Below are 24246 nucleotides of genomic sequence, written 5' to 3' on the forward strand. Positions count from 1 at the left end.
TGCCCATGGCATTGCCAACTCTTCAGGTCTCACAATTTTAATTTTTTTTCCCAACTGCTTTGGGATTGACTGTTTTGAGTACAAAATACTTTTCTTTCTTTGGATAGCAGCGTTTTTTTCTTTGCTATTAATTTACAGAGCAATATGGACATACTGATTAGCAATTTTAGTATTTTTCATTCATTGTCTTGATCAGCAGTTATTTGCTCACAAGAATTTTAATATAGGAAATGTTCCAATTCTGACTAAGTAAGTTGTCCTACTCTTCTAATTCGTCATTATCACATTGCCATCTGTTGTGACTACTCGCATTGTAGCTATTCAAGGGCTTCAGACATTACAGATGTTTATACATATAGTCAATCATATCATTCATATCGTGCCATCATATGTCATATCATATACCATATCATTCATTCTAAAAAGACAAAAGTAAACGACAATAAGGACTAGAACTCATTGTGACATAAATGTGCCTTTAAAGGATTAGACTATGATGAAAGAAGACAGTTATTAGACTATGACAAGATATGACAATTAATGTTCCTTTAAAGGCCTAGACTAGAATGCCAATCCCATGACAAGTGACTGCATGACGTCTGACAATAGCAGGGACCTTATAATACATGACAAATGTAAACAAATAACAATAATAATAAATTTGGGTAAATACACAAAAAAGTCATTATTTCAGAGGCATTGAATATTAATCCCTAAAAGTCATTTCTGTATTTTGTAATAGTCTGAAATAACATCGAAATGTAAATAATCATTTCCAATAATGTCCTGGCAGATTGAAAACATGTGGGATGAACACACTGTATGGTCACTCATTGAAACTGACACATAATTCTAAGAACACTGTATAACACGCAATACAAATGATCTAGTCCTTCAATATGTGTGATTTACATAATACAGATATTATTTGGTATATATGAATAATTATGTTTGAAATATGTATATTCATTATTTACAGAGGTTTTACTTTTTATAAGATGAGTAATTTAGATAATCGGATATCTAACCCTGATCAACTTTTAACACAAGATGTAGAAAAATTCTGTGATTCAGTTGCTGATCTGTATTCAAATTTAAGTAAGGTATGTAATCATGTGATAGTCTGTTGTTTTATGTCTATTGACTTTCACCTTTAAAAAAAGGGAATAATATATAATGATAATAATTCCTAATATTTTGAAATTTGTGTTGACCTGTAAAGTAGCAAATTGTTTTCTGAAACATGAACCTTTTGTTTGTGGACTGTTTTGGAAGGTTGGAGTCTCTACCTTGAAAGTCGAGATAAAAATCGTAGTTTATATTAGAAGAACCTGAGTCCATGTTCATAATCTGGGTCTGCTCTATATCTTAACTACCAATTGGACTACTCCAATTTGGAGTTAAATGTTGACGCTTTACATCATTGTTCACCACCATTCATATGTCTGTAACTAGCAGTAGAAATTGACTATTGCAAATGACAAAACTGTGTTTAAAGCCAAAGCAAATACTAGCTGCTACTGCAAATTAAATCCAGTGTTAGTTCAATATAACTGCCATGCCATAAGATTTTCTTCAGAAAAATGTTATTCCTTTCATAAAGGTCACCCTATCACCTGTGTCAAATATTCTATACAGTCCTATTTATACAATATGAATTAATGATGTGTTCTATATTTTCAGCCTATACTAGATGTAATATTGTATAGTATAAAATTAACAGGGGCTATAGGAGCACAGGTAAGATGTACTGTTATATGTCATGCTTTCATTAATTATCATTTCAGGTATATAATGTCTTACATCTTCATTACTGTAATACAGTAGAATCTGTATTAAACAGCCACTCACGAGAAAGGGAATTTTCGGGACTGACCGCTTAATGGGAGTGATCTCTTAATAAAATCTCAGTGTTTGTTAGTGCTAACATCAAGTAAATTTTAACCTTGGATGCTTTGGGGGCAAACATCAGTACTTGCATCGGTAAATTTGGCGATCACTGAAACTTGCTTGGAACGAAAATTCTTTCACTCAAATCTCAGATATAACTTCTGTAAATGTGTCATTTTGTGCCAACATTGGTACTACTGTCTACCATTGTGATGTTTTCGATAATATTTCTCCATTTTTGTGAAGAAAATTCATGAATTAATTTTATTTTATCAAAAAAGCACATGCCAAAAAAACATTGCTGAATTTATCACCGATTTTCAAGGAGTGTGACTCTGTATGAAATATAGGAGGCGCTTAAACATCTGTTTAGCAACAAAGTGGCGATGGAAAATAGATACTAGGTGATCATGACAAAACTCGGCTTTGACGGTATTTTTTTATTCAATCAGTATCAAGTAATGTTTCATTACGTGTGAAAACAATGATCAAGGTTTGTCATTTAATAAAACAAAAGATTAATTAACAGATAATCCAAGGTTTATTGTTATTTTCACAGTTCTTTTTACCTGATAGGTGGGGGACAGATAACCATTAATTAGAGGTGCTACGAAATATGACAAGAACATGGTATTATTCAACAATGGCTGTTGAATGAGCAATGTTTTGTTAAATTTATTAGTAAAATAGTGACCAGTGGCCGCATTAGAGGAGATGTCGCTGAATATGAGTGGCTGCTTGTACAGATTCTACTGTATATGAAAATCTATCTCTCATTATATTATTAAACACTATTTCATATTAATGAAAAACATAGATTTATAAATGATAATTTCTTTTTAGGGACCTGGCTATATGTTGATGTATTTAGCAGTTTCTGGGTTAGTTCTTACAAGGTGAGTAAATTACTATTGGATATTTAATTAGTTACTGTTTATTATTTTGTATATAGTGACTTTATCTGTTATGCCACCGTATAATGCCATTAAACAGTGCCACTATCACTAAGTTAGTCAAGTATTTTCATGCTGAAAACTAAATGATTATTCATTAGAGAATTGGACTTAACCAGGAATTTCACCTTAAAAAATGTCTCTAAAGTTTCTGTCAGAGGTTTGATGTTTCATGTGTACTCGTGATCTTCTTATCAGTTTGAAGATTACCTAATTCTAATCTCAATATTATTTACAATATTCAGATTTGGTATGTTAATATATTTTACAGGGTACGGAGACCTATTGGACGCATGACAGTCACAGAACAAAGATTGGAAGGAGAGTATCGTTATGTAAATTCTCGATTAATTACTAATAGGTAAGGCTAATACAATCTAAACATTGTTTATATTCTGATCATATCATGCTGAATATGCCCATTTAAAATGTGCTTATAATTAGGTAGTAGAATAGGAAAATAGTGGGAATAGAGCAAGAAAAGATTTCCATTGGTAGTGATCAAAATGATATTAGATAAGTTTCTCCAAATAAGGCTCACCAGTTTCTCCAAATAAGGTTAGACTAGTTTGCCACAAAAATCATATATAAAGTGTGAAATAGTGCCTTAATAATCATAGCTAGTGCAAAGAAAATTGAATTTTAAACTATAGAGGTGCATATCTCCTTTTATATACTCCCAAAAAGCTGTTATGTTTCAGTGCTCTTTAAGATAAGCCTTAAATCACAGTTTTTTAAAAAAATTGATTTGTGACTAACATGGCAGCAGGAGTCACATATTAAATGATAATACAATACAATATATTATTTTAGTGAAGAAATTGCCTTCTACCAAGGAAACAAGAAAGAACAGTTTACTATTCTAGCAACTTTCCAAAAATTGGTAAGACCTGGAATTCTTTTTAACTAATTTTTTGCCTCTGACAGAAAAATTAGCATCAAGTTAGCAAAAAGCCATTTTCAGTCGTTATGGTTAGCTGTCATACAATTTAATAGTTACATACCTTTATCAAGAGTTTTGAAATATACACTATATATGTATTTGATATGAATGATTTTTTTATTTTTTTTATTTAGATAAACCATTTAAGATATTTTATATTCTTCCGTCTACAAATGGGTTTTGTTGATAATATTATAGCAAAATGTAAGTATATGTTTTAAATGTAATTAGTCATTTGGATTGTTTTGCTATTGAAGTAAAATGTAAGCTTATGTAAGCTCATTTAGACTGTTTTTTTCCATTTGAGCAAATTGAAATAACTAAGAGAAAATGTGTATTTTAATAGGTTACAATAGCCAACGTTAAATTCTTTCTTTATAGCAATTTCTCTTAATCATTATGTGATAATATATCAGTTATTATACTCCACATTCATGATGTGGACGTATATTGCGGTCACCCGTCTGTATGTGTGTGTGTGTGTGTCGCCTACAGGCCAAATTTCGTAACTGATCGTCTTGAAACTTTGCATACATATTCCTTATAACCTAAGGATGATCCCTATTGTTTTTGGTGAATGCCTGATCCCTAGGGGCTGAGCCACACCCATTTTTTCTTGATGTGTCTGTATTTTGTCTATAGGTCACACATTATTCTTAATGCATCATCTTGGAACTTGGCATATATATTTCTTATAGCCTAAGGACGGCAACTATTGATTTTGGTGCATGTCCCGACCCCCAGGGGTTGTGTCACACCCACTTTTTTGTTTTTTGTCTGTAAATAATCTACAGGTTGTAATTATGAACAGATTTTGTTCAAATTCAGCATTTCAATAACAGGGTTGTACCTATTTATATTGTTCCATCTCCAACCCACAGGGGCAGAGCCACGCCAAATTTTTGTGTATATCGTCTATAGGCAGCAATTCTGAATGGATCATCTTGGAACTTGACATATTTATTCCTTATACCCTAAAAACAGCAACTGTTTATTTGGGGTGCATGCCCCGACCTCCTGGGGCGGTGTCACACCAGTGATGGGATTTCAAAATTTTTCTTGTCTGACATTTTTACCGAAAAATATAATGGGTCAATATAATGGAGTTAAATTCGGTCATTCCAATTCTATTCTGTCACTGTCAAGGTCGGCCACTTGTTTTTTTTCACTTATTATAATACTTTGTACAGTTATCAATTGAATTTTTTGGACGTTGACATTGTTGTATTTTGATGTTTTAGATTAACACAATAAACACAATTTTGGTTTTTAGACAGTATTATTAATTAAGATTCAGAGGATTCACGCAGATTGCATATATGAGAATCCTCTTAGATTCTCGCAAAAATTGACGAATTTCTAGCCCTGTCTGGACATCAGTCTGTCCATGATTTGTTTGTAGGCACTCTACAGGTGATAACTGTTATCTGATTATGACGAAACTTGAAATATATTTTTATCTCAAAGAGATCTTGGTTCCTTTCGATATAGGCATGTATCGGATCGAAGCTTCATGGATTATGATCCCTGATTGTATGAAAAATCATGTTTTTAGAGGTCACAATTGTTATCCGATTTAGATGAAACTTGAAACGTATGTTTATCACCCAATGATCTTGGTTCCTTTCAATATTCGTGCACATTGGACCGCAACTTCCTGGATTATGGCCCCTGATTGTACGAAAAATCGCGATTTTACATGTGGTCTCCCTAGAGGTCACAATTTTTATCTGATTTAAAAAATCGTTTAAATATATCACCGTGACACCCTGATAATGATTGAGTTGGAATTTCGTAAAACCAGACTGAAACTGCCCAACAAATTAATGGTCGCTCCTTGAACACAAATAGTGTTAAAGTATGTAATACTTTTGATGAAACTTAAAATACATGTTTATATCCCAAAGATCTTGGTTCCTTTAGTTATTCACGCATATCAGATCATAATGTCCTGGATTATGGCCCCTGATTTTACAGAAAATCTAGTTTTTAGCTTGGGGTCTCTCTAGAGGTCACAATTATTATCCGATTTTAAAAAATTATTTAAATATATCAGTGTTACTAGCTAATGACAGTTGAGTTTGAATTGCATGAAAATCAAACCGAAACTGAACGTTAAAATGGTCACTCCTTGTACACAAATAGTGTAAAAGTATATATTACCAAGGTTGTGTGCCCTATAGGTCAGAATTTTTATCTGATTTTGATGTAACTCAAAATATATGTTTACTAGCAGGATACCCGGCTTCGCTTGGGGGTGATAACTAAGAAACCGGAAGTGGTAGACTAAACGCCACCTGGCCTATGTTACACCCCGGTCCGAGCTACCCCTATTCCCCAAATTTCAGACTTGGGGCAGACCTAGTGTAGCCGCCAACCCCGAACAGACCGGCTTCGCTCGGGGGTCATAACTCCGAAACCGAAAGTGGTAGACTAACGCCACCTAGCCTATGTTACTCCCCGGTCCGAGGTACCCCTATACCCCAAATTTCAGACTCGGGGCAGAGCTAGTGTACCCGCCAACCCCGAACAGACAGACAGACACCCGGTGTCGCTCGGGGGTCATAACTCCGAAACCGGAAGTGGTAGACTAACGCCACCTGGCCTATGTTACTCCCCGGTCCGAGCTACCCCTATACCCCAAATTTCAGACTCGGGGCAGACCTAGTGTAGCCACCAACCCCGAACAGACAGACAGACAAATGACAGTCACAAATATATATATAGATATCCCAGAGATTTTGATTCCTTTTAATATTCACGCATATTGGACCATAACTTACTGGATTATGGACCCTGATTATACAAAAAATCCCTTTTTTGTCCCCCGTCTTTCGAAGAAAGCAGGGACTATTAAAATGGGTCTGTCCGTCTGTCTGTCTATCTGTCCCTCACACATTTTGTGACACAATAACGCTATTTGATTGATTGAGACTTTGGAAAACAAAAAACTCTACTTAGTGTAGGCATTCATTAGGTGGATGCCTTGATTGAATTGGAAGATGGGCAGTGTCTGCTTATGGTATGCAGAGATAAGCAATTTGATTGGTTTATGCTTTGGGACACAGTAACTTTGGTTTTAATTAAGTGAGAGTGATGAAACTTGGTGTATAGTTTCATCACATCAGTACCTTGACTAAGTTCGATGATGAGCAAATTCGGCTCTGATTGGTCGAGTCTTTGGAGCTTGACAACTTTGATTCTAATTGAGTGATAGTGAGCATTTTCTGCTTAGGCAAAGTAGAGAGTTCGATCTGATTGGTCGAAAATTTGGAACACAATAACTCTCCTTCTAATTGAGGTAGAATGTTCAAACTTGGTGTAGGTGTCTATTAGGTGAATGCCTTGAGTTCGATCATTGGCATTTTCAACTAAGGTTAAGCAGAGATCTGCAATATTTGTGGTTGAGACTTGAAAACATGATAACTTTGGCTCTAATTGGGTGAGATCAATGAAACTCTTGTAGTCATAAGTATAGATTCAATATATCAATACCTTGACTAAGTTCGATGATGAGAATTTTTTGCTTAGGCTAAGCAGCGATAAGAAATTTAATTGGTCAAGACTCTGGAACATAACAACTCTGCTTTTAATTGATATAGAATGTTTAAACTTGATGAAGATGTTCATTAGATGTTTATTGTCTTGACTGAGTTCAATGATTGACATTTCCCGCTAAGCAATTTCATTGGTTGATGCTTTGGGACAAAATGACTTTGATTCTATTTTCTAATTGACGTTGAGTGATGAAACTTAGTGTAGTTGATAATCAGTTTATGATTGCTCGATGCTTTTCTAAAAGATAAATGCACAATTAATTAATATGTGTCATCTATTTATTTTGGGATTTTCGCTTGTTTTTTTAGCTTGTTTTCTGTCCATCTCTTGCAAAATGTGGGCATATCTTGCATGGCAACCGCTTGTTATTGATATATACTATTCAAAAAAAGTAGGGGATATTTGATTTTTAAGTGTTATTAAAGTCACCTAATGAAACTGACGAAGAAACAAATGACAAAATGAAATGAAGTTCACATTCATCGATTTATTCCAAATGATCGTTAGACTAAGTAAGGCACAGACTGACCATTATAAGGGTAAAATGATACCCGGGGTCAAACAGCAAAGTTACCACAGCATCACAACCAAGTCAGTAACGGGTAAATCCTCCTCTGTTTGCCAAACAAGCATTGATCCGACGTGGCATACTCCTAATGAGACGTCTAAGGTCATTTTGGTCCAGATTGTCCCATTTCTGTTGCAACACAGCAGCAAGTTCTTGGACATTGGCAGGACGTTGTTGACGTTGACGTAACCTCTGTCCAAGCATGTCCCAGACATGCTCGATGGGGGAGAGGTCGGGACTCAGTGCTGGCCAAGGTAATGTGGTGATGTTCTGTTGTTGGAGGTAACCTGTAACGATCCTGGCCCTGTGACATCTTGCGTTGTCATCCTGGAAGATGAAACGGCGGCCATGACGTCGTGCGAACGGCACAACATGGACTGCCAAGATGTTGTCCCGGTAGTACTGGCCTGTAACACGCCCTGCAACAACATGTAAAGCCGTTCTTCCAGCAACAGTGATGCCTCCCCACACCATAACAGAACCACCCCCAAATCGATCATGTCTGATGACGTTAACGTCTTGGAAGCTCTCGTTTCGACGACGCCACACCCTCCTACGTCTGTCCAAAAAATCAACAGTGAACCTTGACTCATCTGAAAACATCACATTGCTCCAGCGTCGATTATCCCAGTGTTGACGATCCCTACACCAACGACGTCTTGCCTGAATGTGATGCTCTCTCAAACAAGGGATCACGCGAGGACGTCGGGCGCGAAGGTGACCCCTATGCAGTCGATTCCGAATCGTCTGGCCACTCACTCTCACACCAGTGTCTGTTTGAAGACGAGCGCTGATCTGATTTGCTGTGATGACACGATTTCTCAAGGCCAAGGTACGGATAAATCGATCCTGGGCTTGAGTTGTCGCCCTTGGTCGACCTGAGCGTGGTGTGTCCTGTACAGATTGTGTATCACGGTATCTGGACCATAGCCTGCTTATGACAGACTGAGAAACATTCATCGTCCGCGCCACAACCGCCTGTGTTGTGCCGATCTGTAGCATGCCAAGGGCACGTAACCTTTCACTTTGGGTAAGCCGACGCATATCAAAATTTGTTTTCTGGTCACTAAAACAATTAAACTGATGTTTCCACCCTGGAATTCAATGCCACAATGACTGTAACATTCAAAGTCAGAGTCGTGCAAATCTTGGGTTGGACCCCCATGATGATCCCAAGCATCACCTGCATTCCATGCGGTAGCTATTGGTGCGTTTGGGCGTCACATGTAACTGGAAATGTTTCTTCTGTTAGGTTCTATAGTGACTTTTTTCGTAGTCATTTGCATATTTTAGTATTATGCCCCCAAAATCAAATATCCCCTACTTTTTTTGAATAGTATATATTATCAAGTACATGTGTGCTCCTTGTTATCTGATTTTATTATGTAAATGTAATTTGTCTTGCTCTATGATATGTCTTTGTAAAAGCGTAAATGAGCACAGTTATTCGTGTAAATTTGATAATGATAATAATAATATATATTTGAACAGATCTGGCTACTGTTGTTGGTTATTTAGTTGTAAGCCGTCCCTTTTTAAACTTATCTCACCCTAGACATAAAAATAGTACACATGCAGAAATATTAGAGGTAGGTACATTTCATAGTATATTCATTCAGTTAAGACTAAGCCACAAACAAAAATAAAGATAAAACATTGGAGAATAACATTAACATTGTATGGGATAGTGATTGTTGTTGTTTGAGAAAGTTTGAAATATTGAACTTATTTCTAATTCATTCTTTGAATTTCTGATGAAATATCACCATAGCTAGGAAGCATGGTGTGATTTATGTTATTGAGAACAATACACACACCTTAACTCATCTATTCCAGCATTCTACTTTTTATACGCCCACATTTCAATTTGGGCATATACTGTTGTCCGTCAGTCGTCCACCGTGGCTTATGAACGCTCTAGAGACTAAAGTTAAAATCTGATTCACTTTATACAGTGTTCATAGTCATGAGACAAAGAAGCCTATCGATTTTCCACGATTTCAGACAATTACTGCCAGAGTTATGGACCTTGATTACTTTGAAATATCTTGTGGTTACAATAATATGTAACAACCCTTGTTGACTGCTCGGACAACTTAGATGCTGTGGGCGTATATTTCATTGCCTGACAACTTATCTTATACAATAGAACTGGTTATGATTAATGGAATAATAGGACAAATAACAACATAACACAATTCAAACAAACTGAACAAAAATATAATAAAATAGATGAAACTACACATTTAACGCTCTTGTTAACAAATTTTATAAAAATATGTATTTCCCATACTCGAACAAGCAAAGAAATATTATTTTAACATAAATTTGATTTTAGGATTATTATAAAAGTGGAAGAATGTTGGTAAAAATGGCAGAAGCTATTGGTAGAATTGTTTTGGCAGGAAGGGAAATGACAAGATTAGCAGGGTAAGTGAAACACATTGTTACTCTTCATCAGTTTAGTGTCATGTAAATTCTCCCATTAGCTGCAAAAGAATAAGTATGTAACAACTTTCCTGACGATTTAGCTGATGTGGGCATATGTTCCTTTGACTTGCAACCAATCTTTACTGATTCTTGTGTATCTAGTTTTACAGCCAGAGTAACAGAATTGCTACAAGTTTTAGGTGATCTTAATAAAGGTCATTATGAAAGAACAATGGTGACAGAATCAAAAGGTATATCATATTGTTTTATTTCAATAAATATTCCATTAATGGTAGTTCATAAAACTTTGGGAACCAGGGTTTGTGTTTGGGGCATGGAAGGGTGGGGGGGATCCCCTCTCTGATCGACTTACACAGTTAAAAAAATGTATGTATGTATTATCGACACTCCATGAGCTGATTCCCCCCCCACCCTTCCTGATTGTTGCCAAGAAGCAATTGTTTCTATTGATTGTGTTCCTCATCAATAACAACATACTCCAGATACAGTATTTTGCCACAAATTTTTGATAATATCTATTTGAGGTCACCACCATCATTCTTGATAAGTACTAGTGCACAGGATTGGATTTAGACCATGGAGGGCCCTAGCTCACTTCAAATTCGGAAGTGAACCAAAATGATAAACTGCTATAGATACCTGGATGTGCATAAATGGTAAAACAGCCAAATATATGCAATTTTGGTGCTCCCAGTCTTTCTTACACACCCTTCCTCCTACTCCCCCACCTGCGCACACACACATTACTATTTTTTTTCTAATAATAATTATTAGAATTTATCTTTAAAAGAAACTGTGATTGCCCTGTCAGGCGTAAATTCACACTTTGTCAAGTGCAATAATTCTACGACCTGTCATTATGTCAGACAAATATTTGTCTCTTTGTGTATTATATAAGCAGTAACATTGACTTTGTATAATTATTCTATGTACCAATTTATGTCTACTACAGGAAATGGTAATACAAGTACCGGTAACCATGTAGCATTAAAACCAGGTAGTGGTAAAATTGTTGTACAGGACCATCTAATTAAGTAAGTTAATATTGTATCAGTCGGTTGTTTTTCTTCAATGGAATGTTAAATGATGTATGAATTATATTTTTATAAATGATGCTATTCGTTACAAGATTGCATTCTATATATTTTCAGATTTGATAAAGTCCCACTAGTGACACCAAATGGTGATGTGTTAATCAGAGAATTGTCAATGGAGGTAAAATATTTTACAAAATGACTGTTATAATTGAGTTTCATGAAAATCGGACTAAAATTGCCAGACAAAATGGCCGCCCTGCGTACGTAAATAGTGTAAACATCTGGTATATCAAAGTTGTGGACCCTCTAGAGGCCACAATTTTGATTTGATTTTGATGAAACTTGAAATGCAAGTTTATAACCCATAGATCGTAACTTTCTGAATTATGGCCTCTGGTTGTACGAAAAATCGCGTTTTTAGCTTGTGGTCCTTCTAGAGGTCACAATTATTATTCGATTTAAAAAAATGTTCGAATATATCACCGTTACACCGTAATGTTTGTTGACTTCGAATTTCATGAAAATCGGGCCAAAACTGCTGGACGAAATGGCCGTCCCTCATACGCAAATAGTGTAAACATCTAGTAAATCAAGGTTGTGGACCCTCTAGAGGTCACAATTTTGATCCGATTTCGATGAAACTTGAAATATATGTTTATAACCCAAAGATATTGGTTCCTGTCGATAATTGCGCATATCGGATCGTAACTTGCTGAATTATGGCCCTGATTGAACAAAAAATCACATTTTTAGCTTGTGGTCCCTGTAGAGGTCACAATTTTTATCCGATTTAAAAAAATGTGTGAATATATCACCATTACACACTAAGATCTTGGTTCCTTTTGATTAACGCGGATAGCCGAAATTAACTTCCCTTTTGATATTTGCACATTTCAGGCCATAACTTTCTGGATTTTTGCCCCTAATTGTACAAAAAATCGCGTTTGTTTTTAGCCTCTTCTCTACCCATCTGTTGCAAAATGTGGGCGTATCCTGCCTGGTACTGAATTTACAATGTCAGCTATCTTGTGCCTTAAACAAAAAAAGTAATAAAAAAATCTGATCTTTTTTTGTGTGCAAACCTGCTCATTCTTCATGGAGTTGAGAAAGGTGGTTTTTAGATAATAAAGCTGTTGACATATACTCCCCACCATAAAAGGTTCTTGCATCAATAAAAGGAAATGATTATTAAAGATACATTATGGGAGATTAGATAAACAGCTGGCAGTTGTCACTATAATAGTTAAAAACTAGATATAATGTAAAGGTGGTTTGCTGAAAATTTCAGTCAAATTGATCCACTATGAACCAAGAATTTAGTGATTGAATTTTCGGCACGATAAAAAAACATAGTCTTGATTATCCATTTCATGATTTAATCATGAATGAAAGTTCAGCAGCAAAATAGATCCTAATCCAAAAAATATCACTGATGACATCGAGAGTTGATTATGGTCTGGATAAGTTATAAGTTAATTAATGTCTAATTAATAATTTTGATAACATTTCAGGCCTAAAGAACGTCCTGCAATAGGCAAATTTAGCTCCTGCATAATGTATGTTTACTGAACTAATTATATATTATAGGTTAAGTCTGGTACGAATGTTTTAATCTGTGGACCAAATGGTTGTGGCAAAAGTTCATTGTTCAGAACATTAGGAGAGGTAACAAAACAAAATATTACATGAAAATGATGGGGAAAAATATGAAAAATGAATTACTAAGGGGAAGTGACTCTATCATTTGACCGTACTGGAATATTATCTCCCCTTAGACCACACATGACATAACTGATTTTAAGAGTTTGGAATATGATTGTATATTCGTCATAGCCAATTTTTGGAGTCTAAAAACAATTGTTTTCCATTTCTTGTTTTTCTTGCAAAGCTTTGGCCATTATTTGGTGGAGTTATGACCAAGCCAGAAAAGGGAAAGCTGTTCTATGTACCACAGAGACCTTATATGGCTGTTGGAACATTAAGAGACCAGGTTATATACCCTGATAACAGAGAACAACAACAAAAAAAACGTATTCGCGATGAAGATTTAGCTGAAATTCTTGAAAAGGTTAGTGTAGATTTGTAAAAGTAATTTTGGTTTCAAGGAAGTTTTTTAGCGCTTTATGGACTTTAAAGTGTGATTACAGATAGAACTCCTTTATTTTGTTTATCTAGGATTTGAATATTAACCACTAATGAAAAATTGCATATTATTCATTAACTAATTAATTAACACATATCACTACTTATTTTATTATACGCCCACATGGAAATGTGGTCATATATTGCCGTCGCCCGCGTCCGCTCATCCGTCAGTCGGTCCATCTGTCTGTCATCTACAGACAACATTTATCATCTGATTGGTTTGAAATTGATATATTATTATGTTGTTGGCATTAGTGAAATGAAGAAGCATATTTTTATTTTCAATAATTTACGTTATTTTCTTCTGGAGTTATGGTCCGTGTGAATGTTTGAATGACAAAAGTGATCATGTGATCTGTATGAAATTGATATGCATTATTTAAATTAGTAAATTGAAAAAGCCTGTCAAATTTCACCAATTTCTGTAGATTACTTCCAGAGTTGAGACCCTTGTTTCAGTTTGTAGAACCTTGTAAACCCTCAAACGACAAAATTTATAATCTGATCTGTATGGAACTGTCTTGTAAAGGCCCCCAATTACCTACAAAGGAATAAATATGCAACTACCCTTGTCGACCCCTCGGACGATTCAACTGCTGTGGGCGTATGTTTCGTTGCCTGGCAACCTATCTTTTTTTGTATTGATGTAGGGGACATCAGCCTCACTGTTCGATATATTATGATTAAAGTTTTATAATGTTCTATTTTTATAGGTACAGTTAGGTTATATATTAGATAGAGAAGGTGGCTGGGATTCCGTTCAGGTGAGTTTTCAAGTGATTAATACTCTAAGTAAAGAAATTAATGCAAGCAAGAAAGTAATTTTAGTATGCCATTATGTTAACCTTCAGGTCACTTTCATGACTTCTCAATCTCTTGTGTAATCTATATATATGAAAGAGAAAGATTTATAGTTTTTAGCCAGTTACTTATTCATTTTAAAATAACTTTATAATAAATAGTTTTGTTCAAGCAATTTATTTGTGCTCTTTGTTTTGTATGTGATGCAGTATTTAATGATGAATTTGACAAATAACATGATAGAAATATTCTAGAATTTAACATACTTTTCTAGATTGGCCCATTAGCTTCAAGAAAACTCATTATTTTTATTCAAATCCTTAGTTGAATTTCAAACACTTGCCCACCTGTTCAACACCATCATTTTTGTTTTATTATGCTAAAATCAGGTTCTGACTCTTAAAGTTACTAGGTTTCTGCAAAACTCTTTAGACGATCATCCCCTCTTCTGTTAATATTGAGTCTATGTAAATAGAAATATTAACATAATATGAAAAATGGAAAAACACATCGTAGTTGAGTTTTGGTGTTTAGTAATCGGGCAAAAGAAAAAATTGGTCCTGTATTTTCCCTTGATCATTACTGATTAAAATAATATTTTTGAAAGATTAAAGATGTATATGTTGTTGTAGGATTGGATGGATGTATTAAGTGGTGGTGAAAAACAGAGAATAGCTGTAAGTAGTTTTCAGTATATAGTTAAAGGGGATTGGGGTAGAAACATGAACTTATGCTTAGTTGTATTCTAGACGTCTCACTGTGCATTTTTTGTCTCTTATATAGGGCAAAGTTCTCAGTGGGATATTTTCAAACTTGGTGAGATTGTTTATTGAGTCATATTGAAATTTCAAAATTTTAGGATCATTAATTTTGAATGCATAGCCTCTGTCTGTTTCAGATAAAATTAGTAGTATTATACTAGTAATATCAGGTAATTTACTGAAATAAGTATGATAATTTTAATTTATCTATTGTGTTCATTATGTGAACAGTATATATTGTATTTTCTTAACTTTCAGATGGCACGATTATTTTACCATAAACCTCAGTTTGCTATATTAGATGAGTGTACAAGTGCTGTTAGTGTTGATGTAGAAGGTTATATGTACCAACATTCCCGAGAGGTAATATCATTTGAATTTAAACAGAATGCAGATGTTATATAATTCTAGTTACTAAAATCTCTCTATTTAGTTTGTTCTAAAATATTCATAGGGTTCCTTGGACTGACCCTAGATTATTCATATACATGAGTTGTAGAGTAAATATTTTTTATTCTTTTATAGGTTGGCATTACGTTATTCACAGTATCACATCGTAAATCATTATGGAAACATCACGATGTAAGTACAAATAAGATCTACAAATTTTTATACTAATCTTAAATTATGTTGACTCAGTTTTTGTAGCCTAAAGCAGGGCTTAGGTTGACCTTATGAGGAGGGAGTTGGTGGAAGGCCAAATGGTTAGCACGTGCGCGCTGTTTCATGAGGTCTGTCATTGAGTCAGTTGTACGGGACAAGTAGTAGGGTCGTCTGGTTTTCTCCCACTGTTAAAGACCCCTACGTGCAAGCAAATTACTGAAATAAAATTAAACCATGTGGCAAGACAGACCACGCCTTTGGGATGCATCTGCTAATGCATTGGGCATTTTATTGATCATGTGATGAATAAATTAACAGTCACGTGTTAAGTGTAATCGCTATCAGTTCAAAGTCGACATTAGTGCTCTGAATTCAGTTGCTTTCAGTTGCCCTCAGTTACTGATTTGATGGACATGTGCACACTTGCAACTAATTGAAAGCAATTGCTCCGCCCTAGGTCTCTAATTTTTACACATATTTTTCCCAAAAATGTGCTGTTTCTTTATTATCCCGTGCTGAATGAAGTTAGGGTGGTACACACATCAACCTATTATAGTAGTTGTGCCTTTTGCTAGATAGAAATGTTTCTAATTTAAAAAAAGATTATGTTTCTGCTGATACATAAATAACTTAGTTTTTAGTATTCAATTTTTATTCTAGAGTATATCTGAGTGGTAACAGTTTGTAGTTTATGTCCACTTTAACCAGGTTGATACTATTTTCTGTACATTTTATAACATGTACACTACTAGTATCTTGTTGTTGATTACTAATAACTCAGAGATTATCCTTTTGCCTTCCAAAAAATGTCTAAGGGTGCAGGATATTGATGACAGAGTCTTCTTGTAGACATAGTTATCGAAATTGGTTACGTTTGTGTTGTGTAGTCCTCCTCATATAATTTATGTTAATTTTGTTGTAAATATTTATTTCAGTATTATTTAAAGATGGATGGTAGAGGAGCGTATGAATATAAAGCTATCACAGATGATACCACAGAATTTGGTTCATGATAAGTTTGTTAATATTTGAAATAAATTAAGCAATTCTATTTTTATAGTGTGGCAGATTTTAAAATATTTACTATAGATATTCTTATTTTGTCCAGTAATATAATTAATGTTTATATAATTCCTGTATAATTTATAGTTATTACAGTGAACTAGTATAGTAACAGGATATAAATACAACCTTGTATAGATTTAAACCGGTTCTATGGATAAATAGAATGCACTATTTCTTGAATATTTTTAAGTTAAGATGTAATATACTGTGTTTCTATATTTATGATTTACTTTTCAACCTCTTTTTTGTGACCTTTATAAAGATATATTCCTTTAATTGATAGATTGATAATTATATTCAAGTAAAATATCAACATTGCAATATTCATCACTTGTTGCTACAAATAAACTCCCCTGGGGCATTATTTTAATTTTTGGGTTTATTAATTAAATCATATTTTATTATAGATGCATTAGGTTTTGGGGATGGTCTTGTTGTCCTGGAAGAAACATATCTTTAATTAATTCAATAAATTATGGTAAAATGCTATTAAGGGGGGGCTTGTGTCGACCTTGCAACTGAAAGCAACTGGCATTTCAGCAACTGGGAGGAACTGAAAGCAACTGAAAAAAGTCAACCTGAGCGCCTCTTACAACTCAAAGCAACTAGTTGCAGTCAGTTGCACATGTTCAACTTTCTGCAACTGGAGTCAACTCGTTTCCATGGAAATAACATCACATAATAAGAGACATGTGTCATGTGACTTTATAAATAAGCAAATGGATCGAACGAAGACACCCACTTTTCAAGTTTTGATGATGTTGACAATAATATACTAATAGAATTGTAGCAAGACTGACCATGCCTTTGGGTTGCTTCTTCTAAGTAATTTGCTATTTTGTTGATCACGTGATAAATAAAATAACAGTCACGTGTTCAGTGTGATCGCTATTAGTTCCGAGTCGACATAAGCGCTCCGAATTCAGTTGCTCTCAGTTGCTGATATGATCGACATAAGCACTCTTGCAACTGACTGCAACTAGTTGCTTTGGGTTGCAAAGTCGACATAAGCCCCGCTTAAAAGAATCAAAAATTATTTAAGATATTGTTTTAATATCTTGATTTTAAAATGTCCATTATTCAGATTATCCTGTCATTTTCAAAACTGATTTTGCTGTAAGAAAATTGTGACAATGCATTTGATATTTCGAGTACATTGGTAATGATTCCATTACATGCTCATTATATTGACATCAGCTTCTTTTTATTCTTGACTGTGGACACTTTTCTCTTTCATAGTTCTTGTTTAGCTTAACTAGATGGTCAAATTGTGTGCATCAATTTCACTTATAGAATAATTTCCTAAAAATTGTAAAAATAACTGAGAAAAACAAGCAATTTAGGAAATATTGTTTGTTTTTGTATTGGAGTTGAAGAATAATTGAATTTCTCATTATCGTATCACAGAAGAAACAATTTTGTACTATGCCTCACATTGAACACATAATCAGCTGTTCATCTTTTTCTCAAACCATTAATTTTGATTTAATACAGTGAAATCCCTGTTAATAGTGGGGTCTTAATAATGGGGTGGTCTCAATACTGAGTGAGCATGTAAATTATATAGACATGTGGATCTACTTTATTACTGTAATATGAGATAATAATAATGCAATGTAAAAACATATGTAGGTCTAAGACGAGATAATAATAATGCAATGTAAAAACATATTATGTAAGTAATTTCGGTTTATCACCTTTTAACTGCAAATTAACAAGCATAAAAAGTTGGATGTACGCCCTGAGTATTCACTTGACCATCTGTCGTCAATATTATTAAAAAATTAGGTAACCCTCCTGTATTAAATATACAATACCGTATTTTATTTACTAAAAGGTTTAGATTTATTTGGCCACGAAGACTATGTTGTTTATTACAATTTGAACTTCCAGTACATTAATTATGATATTCGATTTAATTAAGATTATTTACATATGACAGAGGCATAAAAAAGGAAAAGTTTGTGTTAATCTATCGGCCATGTGTGTGTTTTTATAGCTACGGGTCTGATAGGTTATTCATTTACCCTTGCAAACCCGTTTTTCTCATTCAAGCGTATATGTATTCTTGAAAATGAATTTAACAATTCAATAATATTAATTTAAGCTATAAAACATCAGTGCGATTTTTTGGATCACTGACCGGCATGACACAATCAGAGAATAAAAGAAAGTTGGAATTATTTTATTTCTACATGAAATATGAGATACTGAAGATTTCAAGCTGTAACTCACACAGAGCTTGGAATTTTTAAACATTGATTCATAAAATCTGTGCATTGAGAAACAATTCGCCTAATATGGTGTTTGTTTCATTTATTGATATAAAATAACAGTCAAACCAGGGTGTAAAATCATTTCTGAAAATGTATTTTTAATTTTATGTATTTGTTAATTTTATCTCAAATTTTTTTTTTTTTTTATGGAATAAATGAACAAGATTAGTACATGTATAATTAAAGTATGAATTAGAAAGCGGGGGCAGGAAGAATGAGGGTTACTGTACATGTTTTTTCTAAACTCTTTCATGGGTCTTTATAGGATTTTAATATAATGTCAAATAATTAAACATTTTTCAATACATGTTGATCTACTCGTAAATATAGAAAATCTTCTACCAAAAATGGATCTATGCCATTAACACTTTCCCTTTTTAAACCCTTTCCATATATATTAGTCGTACAATCAATTATTGCAGATCATTTTACAAAAAAAATTAATTTATATCCGGTATTTTAATAGAAAACTGCCTGTTCCCCTAAAATAATTATGCATGGAGTATATAATATTTTGGGAAAGATATACTGTTATAGGGTTTTATATCCGATTGATGTTGTGATAAATTGAAATATAAGTTAATGTTTTTATGAAGTTTTTGTATATAGTTGTAACCAACCAAACCTACTGTAATTCCTGTGTAGTTTTTATACATCTTTTATTTCAAGTTCCAGTCACCATAGCTAGTGTTCCTACTCTTTTCACAAATTTTCTCATCCTGCTTATTGATTTGGAATCCCTAAAAGAACATTTTTAAGATGCGTTTGTCTAAGGGTTAATTAAATTTTTGATGTAACGAAATATTGTTCGACTTAGTACTTTCATTCTGTCTACTGATATTTGATTAGATTGCTAATAGTTGAAATCAAGCTTACAATAATACAGATGATGTCATTTGGTACACAGAAACAATCAAGAGGCAGGTAAGTATACGGAACATTTGGCATTTATCTACCTGAGGTGGCTGGAACTTGAAATGACTACATTTTTTGTAACTAATGTATTGAATATATAGAGAGATTTCAAAATAAATTAATTCAACTGGTTATTAAAATATTGTGTCTAGAAATAATTATGTTTTATAAAAAAAAAAAGGAATTTAAAAAAAAATAACTCATTAATAGGTTAGCAACTTATTATATATTAAAAATAAAGGAACCTGAGCTCGAATTTGAATATGTTACACCTCAAAATCTGTAATGTATGAATTTTAAAATGTACCAAGATGGACCTTGGTGTGCATTCATTTTACTATGTAGTTCATTGTTTACTATATTTAGTATTCAGACGAGTTATTTTACAGTCTGTAATATCAACATTATGCTTGATTGGCCAGTCACATGAAATAATGTATGACAAGAGACACTGTTTAAACTGTTGAATCAGGTTGCCTATAGTGGACTAATTGTTGTCAGATATTGATGACCGATAAGATAACATTGACACAATGATTGATTGAAACAGACAGCTTATATTGTGGAGGTTATTGATAAGCATAGATTAAAATACCTACATAGAAGATTAACACCATTATCTGATAATTAATATTTCTATTTGAAGTGATTACTGAATAATATACTTATACAAATATTGGCAATGTAAATATATATATCCTATCCATCTGTCTTTCCTACTTAATGCCTGCCATTAGATTTGTCTGTAGGAAAATGATGTATTGAGTACATGTAGCTAAGATTTTTTGTATGTATTTGTTTAGTTGTCTATTGTATCAGTTTTACCATGGACCTTATAATACCAGAACTTTGAATTTCAAAGGTGTATTATTAGGTCCATGGTTTTACTAATTCTCCCATTATTATTGAATAAACTCTTTAGAGTAAGGTATTTTTCTTAGACAGACATTTAACTCCATCAAAAGATCTGTATGACTTGTAGATTCAAACTTAAAACGTCTAGATCTCAGCAGTGGCTTTGCAGATTTGTCTGAAATGTTCCATTGTCAAATTTGAACATGCCCCATGTAACCATGTAGTCAAATGACATTAAATCGGAAATTATTTTTTAGATGCCCACAGTGGATGTGATCGTATATTGTCAGTCTTCTAAAGTTCAATGCTCTAGAGTCTAAAATTATCATCTAATAAGCTTATTATTTATAAACATTTTTTATTTTCATCAAAGGAGGAAACTATTCATTTTCAATAATTTGCAATAATCACTTCTAGAGTTATTGCTGTTGACCACTTTGAAAAAACTTGTGGATATTCAAGATGCTAAAGTAATCTTTTGATAGGCTTTAAATTTATGTTCATAAGATGAAGCTGATAATTATTCTCAAGAGTTATCACCCTTGATCAATTTTTATACACCCACATTGAAATGTGGTCGTATATTGTTGTCACCCCCATCCGTCATTCCTCCGGCGTCCACAATTGCTTGTGGGCGCTCTAGAAGCTACATTTAATACTCGATTGCCTTGAAATTTATACACAGTGTTTAAGGTCATGAGACGAAGAATGCTATTGATTTGCACGGATTTCTGATAATTACTGCCAGAGTTATGGCCCTTGATCACTTTGAAATATCTTGTGGACGCTCTTGAGGCTAAAGTTAATATCCGATTGACTTTAAATTTATACACAGTGTTTAAGGTCATGAGATGAAGAAGCCTAGTGATTTTAACCGATTTCCGATAATTACTGCCAGAGTTATGACCTTTGATCACTTTGAAAAATTTTGTGGACGCTCTAGAGACTAAAGTTAATATCCGATTGACTTTAAATTTATACACAGTGTTTAAGGTCATCAGACGAAGAAGCCTAATGATTTTCAACGATTTATGATAATGACTTCCAGAGTTATGGCCCTTGATCACTTTGAAAAAGCTTTAGAGACCATAGTTATCATCTGATTGATTTTATATTTATACATTGAGTTTACCCTATATATAATCATATCGATTGACTTTAGATTGATACACAGAATTTAAGGTTTTGAGACCTTATTGATTTTTAATGATTTTTGATAACTTGAACAGCTAAACCCATGATATTACATGTAGATGTTTTGTATACTAAACGTTAGCATGGGCCAAACAAATTCTAATGATTTTAGTCTATTAAATGTTTCATTACTGACAACACTTGTTTACTGCTCGGATGATTTAGCTGCTGTGGGCGTATGTTTCGTTGCCTGGCAACCTATATTTAAAATCTTGTGGATACTCTAGTGGCTCAAGTTATTATCCAATTGATATCAAATGTGTACACAGTTGTTATATTCATGAGATGAAGAAGACTGTTGATTTTCGACATTTTACTGTATCTCAAATAGCTAATGTTAGCATCTAATTACTGATACTTTTGTATAATATAAATGTAAACACTAGGAAGAACTAGACTTGTGGGTTGTTACTCTTGATCAGTTTTTACTGTGGTTTATGCATTCACATTACGAGGGGTTGGATGGCTGAATGGTTAGCGTGCGCGCGCTGTATCATAAAGTCTGTCATTGAGTCGACTGGCGTGGTTTCGAATCCCCGGTTGTACGTGACAAGGAGTAGGGTCGCCTGTCCAACCTCGTGGGTTTTCTCCGGGTCCTCTGGTTTCCTCCCACTGCTAAAGACCCCTACGCGCATTCGAATTATTGAAATAAAATTAAACCATGTGTTAGTCCCTAAATGACCTAGTTTGTGTCGAGTGGACGTTAAACCCCATTTCTCTCTCTCTCGCATTCACATTACATACAAAAGAGTAAATCTGCCACATTGAATTCCTGAGATGTTGCCCTTAAACACATTGTAGAATTTGTGACTGCTCTAGCAACAAAAGTTACAATCCGATCAGACTGAAATGTATATTATTCATTGTTCAAGTTAGTGAAACAAAGAATCCTATTAAATTTAACTGATTGTATTTCATATAAATGGTTGTTGTGTTTTATTGTTCTCAATCACTGTCACTCAACCATTAGATTTACCTGCTGTGCTGTATGTTTTATTGCCTATAATAAAAGATGAGAGTGGGCACAGTGTAGAAAGAATGATTCACTACATTGATTGGGCTGTTAAGCGCAACTGAATTGATCAAAATATCTGATTGTATATACTAATGTGGCAATATCTATTAAAATTGTTGATACTCACTTTGACATTTCTCATTGTCTGTATGGTTTCAGATGTACAGTATTGTTATTCTTTGTTTTGTTGAGAGGTTGGCCTGCATTGTCTATTTACTTTGGCTTATTAACAAGTATAATAGTATTTCTGATATATGGTCCACCCAGTGTAGCTAGTATTCATGGAATTCACACTTATTATAGATAAAATTGTGTCAGTGCCTTTGTAATAAAAATAAAAATGAACTTTAATAGTACTGATGATGGTGTAAATGTGAATATTCTCACAATGAACAATTTGTCATCTATATTTAATTAATTGTTAACTATATATAATTGATTGTCAACTTATTTAACTGAGAGTTTAATGCAAAATAAATGTGTTTTATATAGATCATATTTTAATTGTGATAGTTTTATGGTCATTATTATATAATGTTTGTAAATAAAACTAGAAATATCTATTATAAAATGTGCCTGTGTTTTTCTTGTAATAGTAAGTGCAGGGGGACTGCACCACACATAATTTACACAAAAACAAATATACGGACAAGACATATTATGCAGAAATCACAAACAAACGCACAATTCAAATAAAGTGAATGGATCCGGGGGCTAGCCGTAAGTGTCCACTGCTCTGTACAGTCCCAGGTCTGTAGTGACACAGACTTCACTCAGATTTGAAAACAATCAGGAATTAAACCCAGAGAAACCATTGTGTAATGCCAGCATGAGTCATGATCTGCTATATGTTACAAGAAATATGAATAAGACAGAGGGCAGGGCATTTACAATTCAGTCCAGAATGAGTGTGTCTATAGTCTCATAGTCAAGCATTTAGATTCTGAGTGTTGAGCTTAGTGATTTGAGTATTATCATCAACTAGAGAGTTGAGTAGCACTGAAACGATATAATTTATAAATACAAATAATATTACAACATTTGTATACATGGAGCTGCGGTGGCTCAGTGGGTAGGCGCTGTCTCACTAACCAGGAGGTCGCGGGTTTGCTCCTAGTGTTGTTTTCAAATGTCAGTGGTGCTGGTTGGAAGGTCTGGGAAGGAACATTGTCTAGTTCTTTAGATGGGACAAAAAACCTAAAACAACCCTTAACAG

At 33.9% G+C, this 24246-nt stretch overlaps 1 protein-coding gene across 1 annotated transcript in view; it reads left to right on the forward strand.

Moving 5' to 3' along the window:
- LOC126818561 (ATP-binding cassette sub-family D member 3) overlaps positions 1 to 23595 on the forward strand; it is a 33222-nt gene extending 9627 nt beyond the window's left edge. The window contains exons 9-26 of the mRNA XM_050546014.2: positions 980 to 1103; positions 1684 to 1740; positions 2734 to 2786; positions 3115 to 3204; positions 3657 to 3726; positions 3921 to 3990; positions 9404 to 9501; positions 10251 to 10342; positions 10505 to 10593; positions 11316 to 11397; positions 11515 to 11578; positions 12988 to 13065; positions 13289 to 13468; positions 14259 to 14309; positions 14979 to 15023; positions 15366 to 15470; positions 15633 to 15689; positions 16646 to 23595. Of these exons, the coding sequence (XP_050401971.1) occupies positions 980 to 1103; positions 1684 to 1740; positions 2734 to 2786; positions 3115 to 3204; positions 3657 to 3726; positions 3921 to 3990; positions 9404 to 9501; positions 10251 to 10342; positions 10505 to 10593; positions 11316 to 11397; positions 11515 to 11578; positions 12988 to 13065; positions 13289 to 13468; positions 14259 to 14309; positions 14979 to 15023; positions 15366 to 15470; positions 15633 to 15689; positions 16646 to 16723 (1483 nt within the window). The 3' untranslated portion in view covers positions 16724 to 23595. The remainder of the gene's footprint in view (positions 1 to 979; positions 1104 to 1683; positions 1741 to 2733; positions 2787 to 3114; positions 3205 to 3656; positions 3727 to 3920; positions 3991 to 9403; positions 9502 to 10250; positions 10343 to 10504; positions 10594 to 11315; positions 11398 to 11514; positions 11579 to 12987; positions 13066 to 13288; positions 13469 to 14258; positions 14310 to 14978; positions 15024 to 15365; positions 15471 to 15632; positions 15690 to 16645) is intronic.
- Positions 23596 to 24246: the final 651 nt, after the last annotated feature.

This window comes from Patella vulgata, chromosome 4 (assembly GCF_932274485.2).
Source record: "Patella vulgata chromosome 4, xgPatVulg1.2, whole genome shotgun sequence".
NCBI classification, from domain to species: domain Eukaryota; kingdom Metazoa; phylum Mollusca; class Gastropoda; family Patellidae; genus Patella; species Patella vulgata.